The sequence below is a fragment of the Ictalurus furcatus genome, chromosome 9 (genome assembly GCF_023375685.1).
Source record: "Ictalurus furcatus strain D&B chromosome 9, Billie_1.0, whole genome shotgun sequence".
NCBI classification, from domain to species: Eukaryota; Metazoa; Chordata; class Actinopteri; order Siluriformes; family Ictaluridae; genus Ictalurus; species Ictalurus furcatus.
Window position 1 is genome coordinate 17,297,741 of NC_071263.1, and position 26,480 is coordinate 17,324,220.

A 26,480-nucleotide genomic window follows, 5' to 3' on the forward strand; every position below is an offset into this window, starting at 1 on the left:
AGCAGAGACCAATACAAGTAGTGCTACCATACAAGGTCTTTAATTGAGTTCTAGAAGAAACAAAGTGTGCAGAGCAGAGGTGTAAGTGCCAGAGTAAGTTGTTTTTTTTTTTTAGGGGTTGGTTACGTGTTCACGGACGTTCAGGTACTCTGCTGTGTTTATCAGTCTCTACTACACATGTCCAAAGGGCCAAGCCTCAGCCTATAGACTTCTAAACAACACACACTCACATAAACATTCAAGACAAAAAGACACTATGAAGGCTTTTATTGATGCCAATTGCACATTTGGAGTCATGTTTTTATGTTCATTTAAATAGTTTAATAAAATACAGTATGATCTTAAATATTGGCACCCTGTCCTGGGTGTACCCCGCCTTGTGCCCCATGCTCCCTGGGATAGGCTCCAGGTTTCCCCATGACCCTGAAGGCAGGATATGCGGTATAGAAGATGGATGGATGGATGATCTTAAATAGCATACTATCATATTTTCCTAGATTAGTTTGTACTAGTTCTATACAAAGTTGTTTTAAGCATGGTGTCCTATCAAATGCTATTGAATTAAATTCTTTGGATAGTACAGGTAAAAAAAAATAAAAGATGTTGAGAAAATCATGACTAGTAGAGAGATGATAGTGCTGTAATGCCCAGACAGATGGCAATGCAGCTCTAAACGTGTGACGCTGATTTAGCGACCAATGATGCAGACCAATGCCAAACCATTTTATAAATGAAAATAGAAATGTTCAAATAGGTATATATACTACATTGCTAAACCTTTTGATCAAACCCTAACGATTCACACTTTGAACCTATATTATGAGTTCTACTTTTTATTTACACAATGCTTTATTTCGTCATATATTATGTACACAACAAATCTTTTTGCATTCTATTTTTTCCTTGTCTCTAGCCCTGCAATTTCACTCGCCCTTTTATACTTTTTAGCCCTGTGTAAACTGAGAATGAGCGATGAACAAATGCAGATGTGTTTAAAGAATGACAAGCGGCCTGTACAAATACATGCGATTTATCATTATTGTTCGAGAGGCTTATTGTACAAATTGGAAATTCTCTTTTAGCAACGTTGCAAAGGGCATGCTGCTTCCATCATCATCCTGTAAACTCTTCTGGTGTGGGTTTTCTTTCAGCAAGTACAAGAACTGGCACTGGCTCCCAAATGATTGGTCTTGGTTGTAACTGGGAAAAGGCACTTTAAAGGCGTTCAGTACGGTCGCACTTCAGTAATCCTGCTCCGTCAGAAGGTGTGGCAACGATGTGTTAGACGATATTACGATAGCAAATGCTGGTCTGTTCTCTGCATCATGGTTTAGACATCACAGCTTGGCATTATCACGTTATATCCTGGATTCTTCTACGTCCAGGTTTCTGGATATGCAAGACCAACAAAATATTCATGGATCTGAAGAATAGGATTATACAGTATTACAGTGTAGTGCTTTCTAGATATAATCGATCGTCTACACCCTCTGTCCTCTCGATGTCTTCTTCCCAGGCCTTGCCTATTATCAGAGCCACTAATCTGCATAGAAGAACTCACTATCTGTGATTTCTACAGTCAGTGCTGCTGCTATTCTGCTGCTGATAGAAAGATATTAAGTAAGGCCTCAAATTTCTCTTGACGGCAATGAAAAGGCACACAAGCAACCTATGTAACATGTTTATGATAATTCCAGAACAATTGCTTTAAAGAAAGTGAGTGGAATTGTAAAGGTCTATCTATGTACATTGACAGTATTCTCATGAAGACAATAATTTAGAATTTATATAAATGCATAGCTTGTTAAAAACCTTAAACAAAAGTAATTCCTGTTGTTGTTATTGTTGTTGTTTTTTTGTTTGTTTGTTTATTTGAGAGTGGTAAACTCATAAGCGCCCGCTTGAAATAAATAGCTCATAAAAATTACAAAAATCTAAATTGCTATTTAAAACTAAATTACTGCTGAGTATCTCATGCATATTCTCTTGGTTCCTCATTAAGAATTCTTTTCTCTCACTCCCCTGATTTACACAATTTATAGTCTAATTTATACAACTGTTAATTGAGGAACATGTTGAAAGTACTAAACTGCCTTCAGTTTTTTTTTCCTTAAACAGCAGATTTTAACAAATATCAAGACACATGCAAATGGAGCGTTTTGCTTTGAAGCGTCTCCCTTTGGATACCGGATAAGTTGCGTAATGAAAATGTATGTATAATTTTTCTCCAGCGTGTCAACAGAATAACGATTGCATGAATATTCGGCTTGAAAGAATCATTAATTACATCCAAAATTGACACGGTCCCGGCTGAGGCAGAGAGGTAGCCGCTGAGACTTCGAGCCGCTCTTTAATTGCTCTGGAAGTTTGAACTGTTAGTAGTTCAATTCACAGGGCTGCAGAATTGGAAAATCAGAGGCTCCAGCACTGGGGAGAGAATACAACACGCAGACCACACAAATGATTTAAACTGCAAAGTCTATTGTCGAGATCTGTGATTTGCACTTAACATTCTCAGGCTGAATGTGTAAAAGCAGTCATCCATCACAAGATACCGTTCTAAAAGAGCACTGATAAAGCATAGTATTACTTAGAAAATGATCAAACTGTGATATTAAAATAATCACAGTTTGGTATAGTTTAATACAATCATGATATTAAACTGTGTGTCACGTGTGAAATGGAGTGAACTGAATAATCATGTAAATTATTTTTTAAATACTTTGTCTTGTATATTACTCAATATCAGTGGTTCTCAAAGTATTTATTATTATTATTATTTTGTTGCAGTGGTAGAAATCAAGACTCACTATTATTAGAGTTTGGGTTCTTATAGATTTTATTGTTGGGTTGTTTGTTTTTTTTTTTATTGTTTGATTGGTCGCTTAAATTGAATGTGTTTAATCCAAACGTCAGTAATTAAAGAAAACGTAAATTTCAGGAAAATAGAAAAAAAGAAACCCCTCAACTTTATTACTGTTTAACTGGAAAAAATCATCCCAATGTGTGGTACCATGTATTTTGGAAGAAGTGCACTTGCCACTTGCTCATTTCTTTAAAAAATAAAATAAATAAAATAAATAAAAAATCAGGTCTGAGGCCATTGTTTAGATTGCTAGATAGATTTCATAGCCATGCATGTATGACACATGAATGTGAATGTCAAGCATTGGTCTTTATATTTATTTCAGCTCTGCATCATTTACCCTGACCTGCTGATTACCATGCATGTAATGGGAAGAGGTGAATTAATTGCTAATTAATTATCATTTGAAAGATGCAAGGCATGGCGAGAGGTGGGGGGAGGGGGAGTGGAGAAGTTTTGGTAATCCAAAGAATGCTGCAAATCGTTTTGGCGAAGCACTTCAACATCAAACTGTTCCTCAGTCAAACTCTGCCCTTCACTGATATCTCCACACACCTTGATTTATCCCTGTGTGACTGTGTGTGTGTCTCCAACCCCCTCTGCTTCAGCGCGTCCCAGCACGGCGGCCTGGAGCACGGCGGCACTTCAGCTTGACTGACGTGGCTAATACAATTCAATTAATCCCCAGACGAGCTCATCTCTCAATGGCCCCTGAGGTCTAAAGGGGAACTGGTATTTGGGAGCAGGGGGACAGGATGAGAGGCTACTATGTGAATAGGTCGTCTCCACAGGAGATAGGTACAAAGCAACCAGTCACTCATGGGGGAATTGAAGTGATATTGAGCTGCCGCTATAAACGAAGAAGAGGATTACAAGCCCTTTTGGCGAAGCAGCCCGACTGCACGCTCATTCTCATGTCCTACTTTACGTCCTTGTGTGTCTTCTCATCTCCGTCCTCCACGTCCAGCCGCACACTCAACACCTCGCAGGACGACTTGATTTGCACTCAGGCTTTATCCTCATCATGAACAAAATCGATCCCTCACAGTAAAGAAGACTTTATATTCAAAATATCTCTCTTTTTTTTTTACGATTTATGGCATGTCTTACAATGCATCGTTATTCTCAACGCTCAATTTAGCATTAATTATATATAGCACCCTTATAGCGTTTAGCATTGGAATGCTTGTTCAAATTACTTCTAAATAAAGTGAAGCATGTGGAAGAACGTGTGTGTGTGTGTGTGTGTGTGTGTGTGTGTAGTGTAGTGTAGTGTTTATGAGAGAGGCTCCCTCTCCTCCAGGCTGTATCGGCGCATAGCTATTGACATCTTGGCATTTGGTCCAGCCTGTCTCCTCTCCCTTGAGGGCCTGCTTCCTCCTATCCCAGCCGTGTATTGATTGGTTAATTTGATAGTTCTATCACCAATCAGCTTGTTTCTGACCTTTTGCCTTGGCAATGATGGCAGAGTGCTCATTTCTTCATCGCCGGCCTCGCCATACATTGACCTTTGCAGTGAGAATGTCAGCGCAGCCCTTGATCTTAGCCTGTCACTACATTTTGTTATAAGTAGGAGTCACCCACGCCCTTGACAGCCTGGTTAGAGCCTCCAACAGCATGGCTTGCATCCTACATTCAACACGTTTAAATGTGTAATGAAACTCTGCCAAACTTACTTGTTTAACTCTGTATAACGATGTGGCAAATAGTCCTAATTATTTCTTTTCAATCAACACTGGACATCTGGTGTAGTGTCTGAATCTTATCTCATAATCTGAATCTTATCTTATCTTATTGTAAATAAATAAATTAATAATAATAATATTATAAAAGTATTATAAGTATTTTACAGCTAGTAGATCTGTGAGGTTCCACATACAAAAATGCAAATGGGCATGAAGAAAATAGGGACTTGTGATGAAAGCAGTGGGCAACAAAAAAAGAAAGGACATATTATTAACATTCATTATTGAACTCTTTGTCTGACAAGTGAAAAAATGAGAGCTAAAGATAAGCAGTGTTCTTGAGAATACTAATTCCGAATTGGGCTCTGCAATAATCTTCATATCAGAGTAATGCAGATGTTAACACGTTCCTTTGAATTCAGGTGTCTCAACGGAGTCTCTCATTATCACAGACCCTGCACACTCTTCCCAGGAGAGGCCTGTACATGTGCTTCTCTCCTTAACCTTGGCTCGCTTTAACAGGCCTCTTCTATCACTCAGATGTAGATATTCAACTGTGTATTCCTTCAAAAACATTTCTCTACATGATAGAACAAATTAGTAATCAGAATAAATTAATTACACTTACAAAGAATTATCAACTGTTCATGCATATAACAAATACAGTACAAAGGTGGACAAAGCATCAATTCATTAGCTAGTCCACTGGGCAAATAATGTTAGAATGTTAGTTGCTTTACCAAAAGTGACTAGGAAAAAATATAGCTAGCTGACATAAAAGTAGCTATTGTAACATAATAATATACAGCAAGTTAATTAAGTGCAGTAATAAAGACTAAGATAAACAAACAAGGATGTTATTATTGTTCTCTAACAGTGATTAAGGCTAAGGTTTTCACTATGGGATGTGATGTTCCCTCACATAAAGCATATCATGAGCCTAGCTAGTGTGTTTATTTTCTCTCAACCTTTTAAATCACAAGGTGGCTGCATGTTATGCTAGCAGAAGAGGTATATGATGCCACTGTGCTGAACTATATTTTGCTCAGTTTCATCAGTGTTTCTTCATTCTGATTCTGAAAAATGCCTGATTCTGAAAAGATTGTCTATCATCCCTGCACGCTGATTAATCCATGTAGTAAAAAAAAAAAAAAACGCTCTACCATCAGCCTCTCTGCACCTCAGCTGATGTGAATAGTGCAGCAGGTGGCGGGATTCAGAACTAATAGCAAGGTGTTTACATAGCTAAACTATAAACAGTCGCTGAGGGTTTTTTTTGTGATCGTTGTGGCCAAAAATGCTTGATTTCGCTGTTATGCAATTTGCAGTTTTTTTGTGCTTTTTTGCAGTAAACTACTTGAATTGGCAAAATTGAAATTGCACAAAACTGTTTTGCACAGTCTTTCACAGTGATGTTTGTTAGTAAATGAGACCTTTTAGCTGTACTCACGTTCGTCGCCCACGAATCGATGAGGGTTTTGGCTGAATGCGCGTTGTGATGATGTGTCTTGGCCCAAATCTGCAGAAAATCTGCGGTAATTTTAAAACATTGCAAGCTCTTCTGAATATTGAGGAATTTGCTTGATTTTGCATTCATTCCTGCGACAGCAATACCGCAAATTCCTGGAGGGACTGATAAACTATAGCTATATACAGTACCAAATGAAATGTTTGGTTTGCGAAAGTCAAGAAAATATTTTCTTGATGTTTTAGTTGTTGAAACTAGCTGAATGAATGAAAAACTAATAACTCAGACATGAACTCAGCTAGTCATCAAGCTAGTGATTTGTCCACCCCATGTGTATAATTTAATATCCCTGTAATATAACAATCTGGTTAAACACAATCTTACATTGGCAACAGACTCTGTTATTGATTGCAAAAGATGCCGAAGGTTTTTTCTGAAGAAAAGCATCAGTTGATAAGAAGTGACTGTATGTTTGTGTATTCTGCCTTATGTGCCTCTTGTATTGTCCATTATGGCTCACGTGGGTAACACCAGGCGGCTTTTACTGGGGGTTCGTATTGGCTCATAATGTGGCTTTGGGTGCAGTTACTGTGGTTTTAAATGTGTTCTCTGAGGTACCGTAGTCTATAAATACCCATATGCTTCGCAAACTGCCTTAACCCTACTGCCAGCACTTCCACTGGAGCTTTGGGGTATTATTCACATGGCATAATTTATTCTTAGACATGTTTACTTGTTTTGTTTTGGGGTTTGTTTGTTTTTTGAGAGCATCATCATAAAAAATGAAAATGAAAAAAAAAAATACAGAATGTGTTGTTTGCAATGAAATGCTTCTGTTTACTGTTACTTTTTGTTAATTGTATGGATCATGAGGCTGTGGATGAGTTTGGGTTAAGTATGAGTATTCTCTGACTGCGCTGAAGGCTTTGGTGTGTGCTATCCTCTGATCAGAGCCTCTGCATTGTGATCACAATGGTGCACTTATCCCTCTCGCTTAGAGGAAGACCTTTGAATAGATATTTATATATAAAAGGAGATGGATATCAAAGACGGAGGGAATGCTTAAATACTCGCGAGATCCTGCGGTGTTTAACCCGGATTAAACTGCCAAGGTCCGAGAGTTCTTCAAAACAAAGACAAGTTCAAGACTTCCTCTCCCTTAAGGATGTGTCAAGGGCAATGCAGACAAAAGACGAATGTCTTCTTCAGGCAGCTGATAAGCATCTGGGCCCAGCCGGCGCAAAGCGATTCCTTTTCTTCCTCAGATCCCCTCTCCCCATTCAGACTAATGTGGCTACAGTGATTTAACAGAATATGGGACTCTGGTGATTGTTTATCTGGCCCTTAAGGGCACACTGAGTGATAGGCTTTATGTGCAGGAGCGAGGTGGGCCAGCGGCTCCGACGACAAGTTATTGTACTAATGCAACGTAGCACTTGCTGGAATGATTAATGTCGGTTTCGTTCCCAAGCCCCATATCAGGCGAAGTTCCCCAGACAAAACTTTTGCTGAATCTTAAGTTGTGTGTGAGAGAAAAGGAGTTATCCTGTATTGATTTTCCTCCCCTGCGCTCTGGCGTAGCCTCTGTCTGTAGAGGCATCAGTGCTGGGAGCACTTCCATTCTGATTCTCATTGCATCCGATTTCCTATGGATGGGCTGTAAGTAAGTGGCTCATTTTTTACTGTGCTATACAAAGGGCCTGTCAATGAACTCTCCTGCGGTCGGCACATTTGTTCCTCCATGTAAGACAGGAATGCACAAATACAATAAATAAATCAACACACCTGTCTGTTGGGGAACAGAGGCAGCAACAAAAGACCTTTCCCCTTTTCTGTTTTTTTTTTTTGTTTGTTTGTTTGTTTTTTCGTTTAAATGGTAATGCCATCGGATTGTAAACTTAATGAAATAAGTATGAATGAATTCATCACCCACACACCGCCTGTCTCCTTCACAGCAGAAAGTAAACACCGTCAACTTTTGTTCTGGCTTTTAGTTTGTTTGTGGTGTTTGTGTTTAGTGAATAAATAAAACTGCATTTGAAGAAACAACAAAACACAAATTGTTCGAACCGCTCTTATTTTTGGTGTAATAAAATGAACGGCGTCGTTTAACACAGTACTTTGGCAACTATAATAGAGAATACGATAGAAAAAAACACCTTACTGATTTTTGTCATATTTTTGAGGTAAATTCTGTTCACATATTTCTTTTGTAAGCTTTTTATGTAATCAGTACTGGAAGCTGCGTCGGGTTTTCTCTAGGTCACCGTGTGTCTAAACGAAAGCTTTTTTAGATAGAAGATTGAACTTTTAATCATAATAAAAAACAGCCTTTTTCTTAATAATGCATTTTGGTTTGCCTAAACATTCATGATACTGATATGGTATTCACCTTCCCCAAGATACAGTGCACTCCACTAATATTGGCACCCTTGGTTAATATGAGCAAGGAAGGCTGTGGAAAAAATTGGTCTTTATTGTTTAATCTTTTGATCTTTTGTTTAAAACTTTTTACAAAAATACTCTGCTCTCATGGATATCAAACAATTGCAAACACAAGACAGGTTTATCAAAGTAAATATCTTTGTTAAATACCAGTGTGCAACAATCACTGGCACACTTTTAGTCAATACTTTGTACTATGTCTTTTTGCCAAGATAACAGTTCTGAGTCTGAAAAAAAAACTGATGCAAGAGACAGCTTGAAGTGCCATTCTGATCATTTTCTTATAATATAAAGGGCAATGCATAATCAACCTAATAATCCCTTCATAAAATTACAACTGAATTTAACACACAGCAAAAGCAAATAATAAAATACTGCCTGCTACTTTTAACTAATAAGCTAATCTTTAAACCATAATAAGTTCTACTTGACTTTTTTTATTTGCCAAAAAATGCTATAATGTTCTATTGGTTATTTATTATTCTACAGAACATGGAAAGTTTTGCAGCAAATATTAATTAAACATATATTATATTCATTAGAGTATATCTACCTTGATGTTATTGAGGATAAACATATCTTAAAATTGACTGAATTTTCACAGAGAGCCTTCAAAGGTCTCGATATAGAAACTATACACAAGACCAGAACATTGTAATATTCCGCTAAATCACACATGGTGAAATAGACATGCCATCGTGTTGCAGGTTTATTACTGGACTTTTTAGTTTGAGTTGTTCTAATCAATTGAGTTTTTCCTCATTAAATGCTATCGGATTTTGCTGAACAATCGTGCGCAATTGCATCTTGAATACATTTAGAGCAAACACACTTAAAATTCTGATTAGCAGCTCGGAGTTCATTTTATCAGTTAGACAAGTAGTAATACAAACTTAAAAATAAAGGTTCCAATTAGAACCAAAAAGGGTTTTTCAGCCTGATGCCATACGAGACCTCTTTCAAGTTCTTTAGAGAACCATATATTTATAGGTGCTTTAAAGAACCCACAAATGGTTCTTCACAGCAGTGCCACAAGCAACCATGTTATCATAAGTTCTCTTAAAAAACAAAACAAAACAAAAACCTAGTTAGTGCTTTAAGGAACCAAAGTAAGGTTCTTGAGAGTGATGCCAGGAGAATCTTTTCCAGTCCCACAAAGAACCTTATAGTTCACTCACTGTTAATGGATGATACATTGAAGAACCAATGCACTGCTCAGAAGAACCTACAACAATTCTTCTTTAATCTCCGAAGAACCATATAGCTCAACTCAAGAACCCTATACAATAAAAAATGGTCTTGACAAGACGACGGTTCTTTGTAGAACCTATGGCGCTATAAAGAACCATTGACGGACCTTTATTTTTAAGCATGTAACATGCAATGTTCATATTGTAACTTCATTTCTGTGGGTTGTTTTAAATCTGCTATGTAAATATTAGGGATATTTTATCCACAGGCAGATTGAGCTGCACAGCGTGTACGAAAGGTCGATTGGTATTACAGCCGCTTTTCGATGCTTCAGATTCATGTGATGTATAAACCATCCAGACTAATTGTAAAAACTGTGAACGCATCAAGCAGGAAACTATTCTGCACACCTTATGTTTTATTCCTTTTCGCAACACCAATTCACCCCATGTCCCCTGACACACTTCCTCAACATTTCAATATTTACTTCAGCAACACCACAGAACTTGAAACGCATTCAGCTCGTGCGTCTCCATTCTGCGAGCTTATCCCCGTCCCCCTGAGTGAGCTATTCAGTCTGCTGAATGAAATAGTCTAACGTGTGCTGCCTTCCTTCCATTTGATGTGCTTTAAATATTACAAAGCATTTAATTATAAAAACTGAAGACAGATGCAGTCGTGGGACTGTCACTGGGAAAAATAAATGTACAATCAAAATTGCAATTACCTGCAAAATTTCAGGGGTAAACAGATCAGCAATCTCATAACAAACACAAGCTAGTTTGCATTCTGAAATGAATACAGTTAGATCCAAAGCAATTTCCTTTTATTTATCTTAGCCACCATGCATAAATAAAGCAAGGGCATTGCAGCAATTAGCATAATTAGACTGTGGTGGTCAGACCCTATGTGATTTCTTAAGATGCATCGCTGCAGTTTGTTTGTGTGTGTGTTTGTGTGTCTGTGTGTGTGGTCCTTGTGTGAGTCTTTTTCTGAGTGCTGAAAGCTGCAGAGAAGGCAATTACGCTTGGCAGCTTGAAGGTCCTCATTGCCAGTAGGACTTCAGGAGCTCAGCTAGCCTTGGAACCCATCAACAAACCTCAATATCTGTAATTACGTTACTTTTACTGCTATTACTCTCCCAAATTTCTCCGTCTGGAGATTAATAAAAGTATTATCTTATCTTTTGTTTGATATCACGATGCTCGTACGCGATTTTGAATGAGTAAGCACATCAAACATGAACTTGTAATAAAACGGATCTGCCGAGCCTCACCATTCGAAAATGGTTCAATAGTATGAGCTCATCATCAAAAGAGGATCCATTTTAGAAAAACGCTATGATTCGATAGCCACTTCAGCCAGCACTAGACCCCTCTGTGCAGGCCTGAGTGCGCTGAAGAGAAGGCCGCCGTCTGGTTGCGCTGACCTCGCTGTGATTCATATACCCTGAGCATACCTTTGCGAGCCCCGGGCCACTCCACAGGCCCTCGCTGCCGAGCTGATTATGGTGTAATTATGATGCCAGCCTGCTGCTGTAATGGAACCTTTTGATGATGGGTCTCTGTCGGGTGCTGGAGAGCTGTAAGGAGACTGACCCTCAGCGCTTTTTACATCCTGTCTCTCATAACGGGGTCTTCGACTTACAATACTACACTGCTTTCAATAAGCCACTCATGTTCGCCTATGTTGGCTAGGCAAGCTTTTAGAAATGAATATTATACCATTGAGCAACTTGAGTCTGGATTTAGAGGGGCGTCTTTGTTGACTTTCAGGTACTATACTTTTTTTTGTAATCATCTTAATGGCCTGGCAAACATCGTGGCTTTTTCTTTATGCTATCTATCCTGTCCTTCAGTAGTTTTTGAGGTCACTCAAGACCTCAAGTCTTTTCTTCTCTTTGTTTTTTTTTTTTCTTCTATTCAGCCATCCTCCTTTTTTTCCCCCATGTCCTTAAGAATAGAGCAGCGTGCCACAGGAAAGTCTCACTGTGTGTGCATATATACGGGTGTGTAGATGGTACACATGTATTTTAACCTCAGTGTTGGTTTAGTGTCAGCTCCTAGCTGGCAGTCACCTCCTGACTAAGCCAGGCCTTTCATTTGTTTGTATGGACGTCATATCATTTTATTAAGCCTGTGTTTAAACACATAAGCATTCAAATTAGAATTAATCCTCTTAGAGTTAAAGTAAATCCTCTTAAACCAGACCCCACCCCCCTCCCACCCCCACACTCCGATTAGACTTAGAAAATATTCCCAGAAACTAACCTGACTAAAGCCAAGATGGAGTTTGTATAACAGGTAAATCTCTCTCTCTCTCTCTCTCTCTCTCTCTCTCTCTCGATAACAGGGAGAGCCCAGTCTCCTCAGCACTTTCTCTTAACTCTGATATTATTGTCTTGTGCCACCACCCGAAGGTGACTGTTATCACTTAATTAAATCCAGACACGCAGGGAGGTAGAAACAATATTGTTGCCTCATCACCCGAAGGAACTTTTCCACACCACGGACAGGGAAAAATTCATGTTCACTCTCTGCTCTTCAAGTGCGCTGATCATATTTTGTTTTTCCTCTCTTTCTCTCTCTCTCTTCCTCTGTCTTTCTCACCCTCCGCAGTAGGCTAATTTAGATTTTATATATCAGCCGTCCACACAATTTAGCTCGTTTTATGGGTATTTCTAATGATAAACTAATCAGACATGGGGGAATATGGCTGACTAAGTAGTTTCAAACAACTCATGGTGAATAACGATTTTTTCCCCCGTGTTTGCATGTATTGTACCGGGTCATGCAACCTTTTTTTTTTTTTTTTAATTAGTTTTCTTTCTGTAGTGTGTGTACAGTTAAGTGCATAGTTTTATATTTCTTTAGGCTGAAATGAGTATGACAGATAAATTACATACAAGACATTTAGTGTGTTAGGTTTTATTTCTTGTAGAAAAAATGTACATTTAAAATAAAGAGTATTTTAATATATTAGGAGTTAATATCAGTCCTGTATGTAAAATAAATTTTCTCTAATAACAGGAGTGTGGTCTATGCCTACCATTTTCTTGCATAATTGTCTCCATTCTCTTTCATATCATCTCAGCTGCTTATAATTTTTCTCAGTGGTACTATTCAGCACCGACACGCAAACACACACACACACACTACCAAATCTTTTTGCTCCATTTTCTGTTGGGTTTGCTTTGTATACACCCACATTTCATTGTAATCTCTTGAAATACCTTTTTTTTGTATATACAGATTCCTTTCTCCATTCAAAAACCACTTGATTGCAAACATTTACTCTTGACTGTATATTTGACAATTAAAACACACAGTGCACAGTAATTTTTTTTTAAATAAATGAATGTGAAGTGAGGGGACACAGTGGCTTAGTGGTTAGTACGTTTACTTCGCACCTCCGGGGTTGGGGGGTTCGAATCCCCGTGCTTCGGGGGTTCCTCCGGGTACTCCAGTTTCCTCTTCCAGTCCAAAGACATGCATGTAGGCTGATTGGCATTTCCAAATTGAATGTGTGTGCGATTGTGCCCATCCAGGGTGTCCCCCACCTTATGCCCTGAGTTCCTTGGGATAGGCTCCAGGCTCCCCCGTGACCCTGTGTAGGATAAGGTATGGAAAATGGACATATGGATTAATGTGAAGTCTGACACTGAGGTGATAAGGGGAAATCCTCTGTTCAAAAGGATGCTTTGTTACATGTAGTCCAGTGTCTTTTTTTTTTTATAACAGATGGCTGCAGTGGGTCACTGTGCCTATAAATTGGGCCAATAAATATGTCATGTTGAGTAGGAGCTGAGATCTTTTCTCCACTGCTAAGCTCCATCTGAAATAAATGTTATAACGATGCTTTTATTCGAAGGAGCTCCCAACGTGGGGTAAGATGAGTGATTTGAGCATCCCCCGAGCTAGGGCCTTCAATAAATAAATCAATACTCTGCATCCATATTTGCACATTTCTACATGGCTTGTCAGCTTTGAAATTGACTTGAGTGAAAAATATATTTTTCCCAGCTCCCATGGCAATGGACTAGTTCTGATAAGATGTCTTTTAAAGCCCCTAATCATTCCCTCACTCTGTCTGTCTGTCTCTATAATATAAATATACCTGATTTCTCTCTCTGTCCATTATGTCCCTCTCTTATAAACACACACACACACACACACACATACGTAATACACATGCACATCTTACACTGTAACCCATATGCTAGCTTATCTCAGGGCTGTTATGTGATTTTCTGTGATTTGTGTATTGAGTAAGAGCACCCTCTACATCTCTCCTTTGGATCGGTGTGTTTTCGAGTGTATCTGTGGAAGGGAGAGAGGCTAATAATGAGATCCATCCATTCACTCCATGAAATAAGAAATAAAGGGTTGCCAATTGTGGAAATACTTGTCAGTACATCCCCTCATCGTATATTTTATTTTCTCGAGTTTTAAAAAAAAATATTGCGGGGATCCATCCGTTCACGATAAGATTCTCTTTGTCGCGCGGTCCTCCTCTCAAATAGATACACATACACAGAGTTAATCAGCCCTGCTTGCTTTGATTGCAGTGATTGTTTTTAAGGGGTTGGATGTGTGAAGGGTCGGAGGAATGAGGGGACCTTGGTAGCGTCTGAACATGTGGTACGCCCCAGTTACCAGCTGCCCTTCTTCTCTCTACTCTATTTTTTTTTCTTGGCCTAATAATTTATGATGCGTTAATGGTCAACAAGGCCAGTGTCTGCTTGTGTGTGTAAATACGGCAGCACGGTGGCGTGGATTTGTGCAGGGCACTGGGAGTAGATTGATGTTTGTCAGCACATGTCCTTCACCTCTAGCGTATTTGTCCTCTATTAGGAAAACATAAGACACTTTGGATAGAGGCAGCATTTTCTCCTCTAGGGCAGCACGTCTGGATGGTGTTATTGCTCTAAATCATGGTGTTCATATGTCTTATTCGGTTTACATCTTAGCCTCAAGTATTAAACCACAAGTGATGAAAAATATTGATCCACTTTAACATCTTGTTCTAAATTTTGTGCCTTGAATAAGGGGCAATATACTGGTGTGAAGCGACAGCTGTAGATCAGAGCACTAAAGCTTCAGTTCCCTGACTGAAGTTCCTAGTTCAAAAAGTTCTTCATGTGTTTCCTGGCAAGCGCCAACCCATCTGTCCTAACTCAATCTAGTCTCAATCAGCTTACAGCCTTCCACCAAAGGTCAGACACATCACCTGGGATCCAGTCCCTAGCCAGCTCAGAGCTCTCCACAGCACCACTGCAGCTTATTCAGGATATTCTTCTTCCCTCCTCAGCTCTGCAGGGAGTGAGAGGGAGAGAAAACGCGAGGAGGCTCGTGAGGCATGACTGTTTTAAACAAATGACATAAAAGGCCCATCCTAATGTAACACATTTCTCCCCCAGAAGTTTGTCTGCCGTGTGATTTATAGGGCATTTTACCCAGTGGTTAGCCTGTAAACAGAGGCCGTTTATCACGACGGGGAGGCTGACGGAGGCGACTAGGCGCTCCTCCAGAGACCTGGCTCTGCTGCCCCGCACTTTCAGAGACGAACAGCCAGTAGATGATTGGAGAGTAGCTGGAGGCCACTGCTGGCAATCCTCTCTGACTGCCAGGGTTGGCTCTGTGGGGATGCAGGAATCGTAGCAGTGCCAGATCTGACGCTACGCAGTAACAAGGTTGAGAAGATCCTCCACTGATGTGTGGGGAGGATACAGTCCCAACAGAAGCAGAGTACTATCGACTGACATGAAGGGTGGGAATTGTGATAGACTCAAAACAGACACAGGATTAGGTTAAGTGTTACCTGAGGTAACTACATCATGTCATGTGTGGTTGCACCATCCATCCATCCATTTTCTATAATGTTTATCCTACACAGGGTCGCGGGGAGCCTGGAGCCTATCCCAGGGGACTCGGGGTACAATGTGGGGGACACCCTAGACAGGGTGCCAACCCATCACAGGGCACAATCACACACATACACACACTATAGACAATTTGGAAATGCCAATTAGCCTACAAGGCATGTCTTTGGATTGGGGGAGGGAACTGGAGTACCCGGAGGAAACCCCTGAAGCAATATATATATTCTTTGTATGAACGTTGTTCACAAGGTCATGGTCATACTGCACATATCTTTCAAATCTTGGTTATTTCAGTTTTAGAGCAAATGCTAAGCCTGAAATAACTTTGCATATGTCCTATTTTTTTTCTTTAGTTTATTCTTACTTTATTTCTTGTGTGTATTTGTGCCTTGTCTTTTCCCTTTGGAATCAATAGTGTTATCTTAGCCTTCAAAAGCACTCTGTCGAGTATATTTAACATGCTAACCTTTGTTACACGAACTAGCCCTACTACATTATCTGCTATAAGCTTTACTATTATTCTTGTTAGTGCTAGCTAATGTGTAGCATGCTGTTAGCCTAATATTATGTAGGCTAATATTTATTCTCACGCTCCAGAGATGATATAATTAAGGTTTAGTACAGACATAACGTAATCAAATCGCATTAGATTAGCATATAATGATACAGAGTCTGGAAAAAAATGTGTCACTGCTAGCATAAACACAGTTCATATAAATTGTACCAAATTGAACTAAATCCTGCGCTGTGTACTGTGAAGTGTCATAGCGAGCGTTAGCGGCAACATTAAGGCAGTGTAATGTAAAGTGTAAGCTAAGCACTGGTGCTAGCAGATGTGTGTTTGGGGAGGCTGTCGGGCTCTGGCGGAGCGCTATGGGAGCTCCTGTTGTCAGCTGCATATCAGCGTGCTGTAAATAGCCCAGGGCTATGCTGTTTTATCGGCGGGTAGAGACCATGCGCTCCTCTCGCCAGCTGCTGCTGCTCTTTTTAGAGCTGGAAATAAACGAGAACGAGAAAGAAAAAAGAGAGACGCTCCTCTGCCCCATCTGTGTAAACCTCATTTTCATAAAAAGGTGATCAGATCGACTGGGGCATTGTGTGCAACGTTGTGCTTTTTTTCTTCAGCTCTTTCTTTTCTTGTGAGCAAGCCTTTTTTTTTCATTTGTTACTTACACATCTCTCTCTGTCTCTGCTGCCTCATGCCTGTGCTTAGCAGGCCCTGCAGATTATCTGAATCAGTAGGGGACAAAATGTAATTAACCTAGCTGACCTCAGTACCTTAATTGTTGCCTGTTGGACGCCTAGTCCCTGAATCTCCAGCAGTGATCTTCACAGAACAAGACTTTTCATAGTCCAAAATGCCTAATTATATGCATGTAAAGTGGGAAACATTACAGAATCCTGTTTGAAAATCCTGTATTATTATCAGGAATGTGTCCTTTTGTAGTGACAGCTTCATGTATTCATTATTCATCATGGTTTGTTCATTATTTGTGTCTGGTATGATTCATGTTGTTACTTTGTGTTCAATGCCCTCTACAAGGCCTTACCTGCTGAAAAAAAACCCAAAAGAAATGCTAGTGGTTTCCACTACAAATACCATTACAAACGATCAGGTAACCATTAAAACCAATACCATTATTAGTCCTTAATGATATCCACTAGACATAACATGCCACCAATAGAATTAAACAAATTACCAGTAGAGACCCACAGGGACCATTACAGATTCCATTGAAACCAATACAATTTCCATTATAACCAGTAAAACCATTACAAATTCTGTGAGGGGTTCTATTGTTTTTTTTCTGCAGTGTTGATTGAGGTTGTAGGAGGAAAATGTGAGGAATCCTTCTGGTTTTAAAAACAAGCCCTTTGTATGTATCGTCTCACTCACTTCTTCTTCCTTTCTCTCTCTTTCTCTCTCTTTCCACAGTCCCTGGATGGATTCGTATTTGCACTAAACAAGGAGGGGAGGTTTTTGTACATCTCAGAGACCGTGTCCATATACCTCGGCCTTTCACAGGTGAACGCATGTTCAAATTTCTTCTCCTTCTATACATCTGAAAGCCAGTCCTGACACACTAGTGGTAATTTAACACCTTGCCTGTCAGTTGCCTAGTCTTTAATTTTCACTTTTCAGTGCTACATATTTTTTGTGAAGAGAATCTAATGCAAGATGATTATTACAGTCTGGTCCTATTGGCTAGAACCTAGTAATGAATAATGTAAGTGGCTGGGAAGGTGTGTGTAAGTGACCTTGAGTTTCCACATGGCTCTGTCTAGTTTAGCTCAATCCTGAAAACTGGAGAGACTCAACTGATTTTGGTTCAGGTCCTGTGTTCATTAAATAAGTCCACTGCCAGCTGATTGAGTCAGCTTTAATTGTCCGTCTATAATACACCACCGGAAGTCACTGGCATCAGATTGAGTAAAAATAATCTCTCACTTGTCTTTAGACAATAGATGTTTTATAGAATATTTCAACTTTCCAAGCAGGTGGTAACAGTGCCATTGGTTTTAACAATCCAAAACTTGAAGAAAATGGTGCATGTGGGTAAAATGAAAACAGCCTATATTCTACCAGATTAAAAGATTAAATTGATGAGTTATTTGCAGCTGAAGTAGGCTAAGGCAAATTCTAATTTAATTCAGCATTAATTGATTGATGATTTTTATCAAATAATTGATTAGTTGTCCCCAAAGTTTGCAGAATCTATTGTACTTATCTTTAATGTGGGTTTTATCTGCAGTCGGGAGCTTGGCCTGCTGATAAAGGGCTTGTTAAGTCTTTAGTAGGAGTAGAGTTTATTATCTTACATGGCTAAGCTGATCCTGTGATTCTCCTCATCTTAATTGCCGGTAACTTTATAGCTTGTTAATCTGTTTTAGAGTGCAAAAAAAGTGTGCATCCTAGTTAATTATTTTCAATGCTAATTAGTGTGGTTTAAACTTTAAAATTTGACTAGGCTCTGAATTGTTTAAGGTAGATTTCCTCTTGATTGTTATTCTATGATTGCAGAATATTAATGAATTAGCTGGTAAAAATTTTTTATCATTGCTGAAACAGAGGCAACTTCTTCCAAAAACGCATATTGTCATGTGTGTTTTCTGGCTCGAAGACTATATCACCATGTTACATAAACAGATTATGGAACATATGTACTTTATGGTGTGTGCAGAAGCAGGTTCTTGATATACTATGTTATGACACACATGGCAGAGATGGAAACTCGAGTCTGCGACTTGGACTCGAGTCGCACTTAAGTCGCAAAAAAAATGACTTGACTTGGACTCGTGAACAACTGACTCGAGACTTGACTTGGACTTGAAGACAGAGACTCTCTTTACTACCCCACATGACAGCATCAAACACCACATTTTTCTATTCATTCCTGATCAGTATGCGCTGCAGCAGCAAATATCACAACAATTCATCTCTAAACACACCAAGCCAGCATTATTATATACTTACGTGACGCATCTGAAGGCACGTGTTCATCACCCATTGGAAAAGTGCTGTTATATAAACGAACAACAAACAAAAAAATAACAATATAGCCAAGTCTTACCTTGTGATAATCATCGTGCCATCCTGTCAGGGGCTTGCGTGCTGGCCATTTACAAGAAGTACAAATGTTTCCATGTCCTTTTCACCCCCCCCCCCCCAAGTATTAAGTAACATATGCATATAATATCTGAGTTTACCAAGTTAAATTGTATCTATACACGGGGGTTTTGTTATCGCTGGCGCTCACTGGAAGACTACCTTACCCATCATTGCTTGAGAACTACAGCAAACTAATCAAATAGCCCAAAATACACAGCACGTTTTTCACATGGTGAGAGTCTCTGCATTCAAAAGGTTTAAATCTCCCTCCGAAGGGCACTTTGAAGGGAGAGTAATCAAGCTAGTCATGCTGTAAGTTTGCTTCAAACTGAATTTCCAATAAAAAAATGACAAAAATTGGATCAAATGTAATAGTTTGAAAGTAATTGTTTTTTGATTGTGTATAAAAATGAAATTAATGATTTAAAACCCTGTGTGCTTTATTAGACAATTGTGAATAAATGAACAAGACATTCTGTAGAAGTAATCAGTTTTAATATTTCAAATTTCATTTAGCCTCATACACTGTTAATTATAATAACTAGCTGAAAGAACTATTGTTTAAAAAAAGGAACAAAGACGTGAGATTTGACTTGGACTCCACCTCAGAGACTTGAGGCTTGACTTGGACTCCACCTCAAAGACTTGTGGCTTGACGTGGACTCTACCTCAGAGACTTGAGGCTTGACTTGGACTCCACCTCAGAGACTTGAGGCTTGACTTGGACTCCACCTCAGAGACTTGAGGCTTGACTTGGACTCCACCTCAAAGACTTGTGGCTTGACTTGGACTCCACCTCAAATACTTGAGACTTGACTTGGACTCCACCTCAAAGACTTGTGGCTTGACTTGGACTCCACCTCAGGGACTTGAGGCTTGACTTGGACTCCACCTCAGAGACTTGAGGCTTGACTTGACTCCACCTCAGAGACTTGAGGCTTGACTTGGACTCCACCTCAAATACTTGAGACTTGACTTGGACTCCACCTCAAAGACTTGAGACTTGGACTCCACTTGGACTCCACATCAGAGACTTGAGGCTTGACTTGGACTTGGACCTCAGGGACTTGTGAACATCTGACACATGGTAAAGTGAAGGTCACTCATAATTTTTTTTACCATCGATGCATCGGCCATGAGATTTTAAGAGCTAATGATGGACGTCATTAGACATTCAAGACTTGAATCGTCATCTAGTCATTACATCGGGCCACAGTCGATAGCATGACCTTTTAGCACCACTGCTCAATCTTACGGACATTTCAGATCCTAGTTTTATTCGCAGAGAGAGACTGAGGCTTCCAGCAGAAGTAAAGGTGTGCTAATCTCTCAATCGCACCCTTCCTCAGGTCTTTGATGGTAGATATAAAGTATCTTCTCCTGTCTACAACAGCAGAGAGACAGTGGTGCCGGATAATGCCACAATTATATCTGATAAACTTCACAGCTTCTTGCTGAGATTTAAAGCCTTGGCTAACTGCAGTTATGTGATAAAGAATAAAACGTTAAATTGGAAGAGGTTGTCACCTCCAAGTATGTGTGTGTGTGTGTGTGTGTGTGTGTGTGTGTTTTTAAAAAGTTAAATAAAAAATTCCATGTGAATGAAATTTCATTTCCTTGTGATGCAAGGAAAGCCGTTTTTCATAGACAAGCCTGTGAAATTTTGATCTCTCTCTCTCTCCAAAGGCATTTTTTTGGGCTTTGCACCCAGGAGAACATTTTCATATCCTTTCCCCACCTTTTTTTCCGCGTACGTCCCCCGAGCTGAATGAAAGAGTGATGTGAAATTGCTTTTCCCTTTGTGGCTATTGACCACCTTGTGTTACATTAATGTGTGCAGACTGGAGCACCTAACAGGTTTTTACAGCGCGAACAAGCTTCTCCTCTTGTATTGCAGACACTATTGTGATGCTGTACAACCTCAGCAGATGCCCTTAGCTATTTGATAATGCACACAGCGTGGTCGAACTGAAGGGAGTGGATGTGTTCTTGCTCTCTTATCACCGCTGTTTGTGACTCCACTTCCAGATTCCTCTGATAATGAGGCCCGTGTTTGACAGTAGGTGAATCACGGCGATTCTTACCCCTATTATTCACTCCACCAGATGGCCATTTAACCATTTTTGTTGTGCTAATAGCCATGATCATTTCACTTCTGCATGTAAATAGGCATATGCTGCCAAATTCGTCTCGTGTCTTAGTTATTCTGTCCTCCGCTACTATTTGGCTTATGAGGAGGGTGATTAGTTCATTTCCAATAATTAATATGTGATGGATGGGTAGCCGTCTTTCTAGATTAATCACCAGATTTGCAGTGGTGCCATTCAATAAGCCATCCCACGGCACAAATTGAGTGGCAGGAATATAATCATGCCACTCGGGCCTTCCTTACGTGGTTTGTAAAGTAATAAGCATAGTGCATGGTCGCAGGCTGGATGAGGGGTTTGTATGACCTTGTTGCAGGGTCAGTGGAATCCCTGCAGTCTCCCTGCATGGCTAATGTGGAGGTACAGCTTGCGACTGGGCAGCTGTCTGTTTTCTAAATGGAGATGTGTATGTTTGTTTCGTGTAACAGATGGCATTGTGTGCCAAGGCTGATGGCTAGGAAAATAATAATTGCATTATTCCAGCCAAAAGAATATTAGCTTTTGGAAGGTGGCCATTATTCAGCCTGCACCCCTGCCAGTACAGCATATGCACTCGCATGGACTGGATATCCAAGGAAATTGATACATCTGGAATACACACAGCATCTGAGTCCTCATCTGCCATGGAGGCTTTCGATTTAACCCCTCGCGTGTAGCTGGAAGCACAGCATCACTGTACACTCGGCGACATGTGAAGGCCATGTGTAATCCACCATATGGTAGAGGAATTTGTCCTCTCTCAGTTGTCAGTCGTGTTTGGCGATGGTGATGGGTTTGGAGTGCCTGCGGCCAGCCCCTCCTATCTGCATTGGCAGAGACTCTAGTTCATGAGTGAACACCACAGTTTTGGGGGGGGGGAGAGCAGGCCTGCTTTGGAGTCTACTGAGATAAAGCATAGGGTTTGCCACCTGAGATCCATCCAGACCTTCCCCCCTTTTTATTCCACACCCAGCTCAACCCCTCCCCTCTATTCGCCTCCCATCTCCGCCCGCACTGCCCCCCATGCTGCAACCCCTACACAGAGAGGAGGACTATTGAATATATTAGCATAACCATCTGCCTGAATGTCTGATCACATCTTTGTGTGGAGATCAGCTCTGCATCCTCCTTTATCCCATCCCTCATTCTTCCACACTTTACACCCTGCTCTGCCTCCTGCATTAGCCTCTCCTGCCATCTGTCTGACACCAAGCTATTTTGCGAAGTACTTTTTGCCGCTAATCAAATAATTGAATCAGTTGTGGGTATTTTATTGTTTGTGTATTTGTTAATTGTATTTTCTTTTCATGAAAAAAGCTTAAATGGGTAGCAAATGTGGAAATGGTGTGCTCTAAAGCTAATCTGATTTTATTGATAAAAGTAATATCCATAGGTGTAAGTTTGGGAATCAGCGTGTTAACCAATTGAGTCAAATATTATGATTTAAAATATCCCAGTGTTGTTCTTCAGTATGAATATGTGAGTGAAAATGTAGGGTTTTTTTTAAATAACTACATGTTATATCATTTACATGTACAACCAGTGGAATCTGTTTATGTTTGTTAGCCCTATGATAAGGACATTATGACTATTATAACAGCAATATTTATGTTTTGTTTTGGTTTTATTTATTTATTTTTTAAAACATTTTTACACACCTGAACCTTTTCAAAGCACTCTGGGATATTCCTCCTGGCTATTCTAACAGCTCATCAAGGCAGAATACCAGAACAGCACTAAATGGATAATAAGTACTCTTTTATTAATGACGCTGTGGCAGCTGAGGGTCAGTGTTCGCATGCAGATTTGTAGAATTGCGCAGAGAAACAGGGCAGAGAGGGGTCATGTATAATTGAGCCACCTTGAATTTCTTCCTGCTTCCCTTTACATACACACACACACATACACACATGCGCGCACACACTGACCCCACAGCCCTTAACTTCACATGAGCTTGAGATCAGAATTAGGTAAGTGTCTATGGCGAGAGAGAAATGCAAACATAACAGGTGTGTGAAAGAAGAGAGAAGTGCATAGTGTGAGAGGAAGGTAAATTTGAGAGTGAGAGTGCACATGCTGTATGAGAGTTGCAGGAATCATGCAGTCATTTTAATTAGTTTGTTGTTCTTGTTGTTAAGAAAATAATGCCATAGGAATCTGATATTGGATGCGTTTTTAGCGTAATTAATTGATTGATACAAGTTTATTCATTAGGATATACCCCTTGAGATGAAGCATCTTGTTTTCAAGTCCTAATATCCTAACATACAGTACAAGCAAAAATAAAAAAAGCAGTAACGTAACACGAAAAACAAAAACAAAACACTCAATAATTCAACAAACACACTACAAATAAGACACATGACAAACGGACATCAAAAGGATAAGTGCATTGGTGAACACGACAAATGTTTGCCCAGCAATTATATCATATTTACATTATATAATATAGAATATTAGTATATTGTACATGGCTATAGATATAGCATCATCTGAAGCATGTACACTGTGTCTCAAAGTAAGAAAACAAACTATTCTTAAACATGTGAATGATGAAGGATCATATATTTCAAGGTAAATTATTCCAATCTGAAGGAGCCTTATACATAAATGCTTTCTTTCCAGTTACTTTTCTAACTGTGGGAACAGGAAAAATACTGTGTAGAATGCCTCAGTTGAGGAATATATTACAAGGATATTTAACATTAACATTTGAAGATAAATTGCAGCCAATAAGTGTATCTTCTTATATTAAGTGTAGGCCATTTAAATAAGTTATATGTTATTCAGTGATGAGTGTTAGATGAACAACCAATAACAAATCTACAGAGATTATTGCATGCTGTATTGCGAGATCGAAGGTTAGTTTTAGATGCATTTTCATAAACAACATCTGCATAGTCAAAAGTAAATAAAAGAAAAACGGTAATATAAGTTTCTTTCGAACATTAAATGTAAAGCAGTTACATGCACTTGATTGATACCATTTGAAAGGGAAAGCTACATCGACTTTTAAAAAGAATCTTTAAATTCGGACTCATTTCCATTTCACATTGCACCAACTGCTGTAAAGAAAACCTTGGTTTACACCAAAATGTCATCTGTTACTGACATCTACATTAATGATTGCTGACAGTGAAAAACCTCCACAATGCTGGAGGGTCGAAATTCATCAAATCTGGTACAGATACATGATTTATAACCCATTACATTTTACCTAGGAATGCAGGATTTAATTCCCAGAAGGACAATAGAAAATATCAGTAATACGTTATGAAGGTAATAATAATAATAATAATAATAATAATGATGATAATAAAAACAGCACGATTTATGCATTTCACAAATGCTGCCTTTCTGACGTTGTCATTAACAGTCACTATTCACTAAGCTGGTGAAATTATTACATTTTTCTGCTATTTCTCCAGCAGTAAGTACAGACTCTGTATCTGTAATCCAGTCTCCCAGGTGAGAGGAGCAGCAGAGAAAGGAGAAAGGTTTCTCAGCCTTCGCCAGCCACTGTCTTTACAAGGCGCATGGCTAAAAAACATTATCAGTTCACAACATTTAAATTGATAAATGTTCCAACCCAAAGACTACAAGGGCACTTTGAAAAGCAAATAGCGATCTGGCGAAGAAATTGATTTTTTCCCCCTCAAAATGGCTGCATGATGCATCATTTGACTGTGCTCTGTCCAAGTGCTTGACAGAGATAATCTCGGCAATCCCTCGGGTGACCTTATCGTTCCTGGCATTGCAGGCCTGTCTGCGCGCCCGTCTTTGTGCATGTCAAGGTTTCAGAGGGCAGCGTTCTTTTGGGAACCGAAGTTCCCAGCTTCTTCATTTTGTTATCATGCCAAAAAAAAAAAAAAACAATCTAAAAAAGTATCTACAAGAATCTCAAAGTCAACAAGGGCTGTTAATAATTGGATGAATGTAAATTAGAGGCAGGACAGAAGCGCAGTGGAGAGCCTGCCACGGTTATTGTGTAAGTCTAGACAGTGCTGTAGTCATGCTTAAACAACTCAGAGTGAAGATACGGAGGTGATGTTTATTAACCTTCTCGGATGAAATTGGGATCAGCTTCTGCTTTTCAGATACTTTTCAGATAATTCCATAATATGGACAAGAAGACGCTGATTCAAGGTCAGCCCTGTGTCTCAAAAGAGTAAAAGAGGAAAGACGGATAGATTGAGAAGAATGGAAGAAAGGGAAGCCGCCTGGGAGAAACAAGGCGACTGCTGAAACTCATGAGCAGATGGGTTGGCAGTACATTGTCAAGGTCACCGAACTTTGAGATAATTGTCTGTTTTTGGCTTTTGTACAAAAGCCTTTGTTTAACAGATTGTCCTTTTTTTCCATCCTGAGTCACAAACACTCATAGACACAAAATCAATACGAATAAATAATGTATTAACTTTATCCCATTGCTGTAATTGTTAAATATTTTGAAAAATTGTTCATTCTATTTCTAATGCATTAAGGCATTTCCTAAATCTAGTCTTATATCTGACTAGCCTTATCTAGTCAGTTGCACTGGATCTGTTTTCAGTCACCTATGTAGAGCAGTGTGGAGCTGGCTGTGTGTTAGCATTGCTGCTATCACCCGTATCTAAATGGCTCTTTGATAAGCGCAGTGGCCAAATTTCCCCCTGTCCTCCAGCTCATGTCTGATACGGTCGCTCTCATTTTAGATGTCTGCTGCCACTTATTAATATCTGGTGCTGAATCTGTCCGATCACATCTCCAGCGTGCTGACACAGGGATTTTTTTATTATTATTTTTTTACCTGCCTTTAATCTGAATGGTGATCTGAAATGGAGGAATCTGGGATAGGGAATATGACAAATATGATTTCTGAGCTATTTTGTGATCAGTGGTGGATAAGGTTTCATTTAAACATTTTTAGATTGATATTTCACGCTTTTACACAGGGAGATTTCTTTGCTTTAATATCTTTGACAAGGCAATAAGAGAATTTTAATATTCTTTCTATCCGAGCTAAGAAAGGAGCTATTTACATAGTAGTAATTTACCGTAAACATACAATAATTTAAAGTAAACAGCAGCAGTTGTAACATTGAATTGTGGTAAAAATGGGCCACTTGTGTCCTTCTCAATGCGTGTCAAATTTATCCAGTTTACAATACTGGTGAATCTAGAGCAGAACTTAGAGTTGTGTGCTTCTGGAAATGATTTTTATTTATT

At 39.4% G+C, this 26,480-nt stretch overlaps 1 protein-coding gene across 1 annotated transcript in view; it reads left to right on the forward strand.

The window, feature by feature from the left end:
- The window catches only part of LOC128613038 (neuronal PAS domain-containing protein 3), a 250,812-nt gene that overhangs the window by 156,239 nt on the left and 68,093 nt on the right, over positions 1-26,480 (forward strand). The window contains exon 5 of the mRNA XM_053633577.1: positions 17,473-17,562. Coding sequence (XP_053489552.1) covers positions 17,473-17,562 — 90 coding nt within the window. The remainder of the gene's footprint in view (positions 1-17,472; positions 17,563-26,480) is intronic.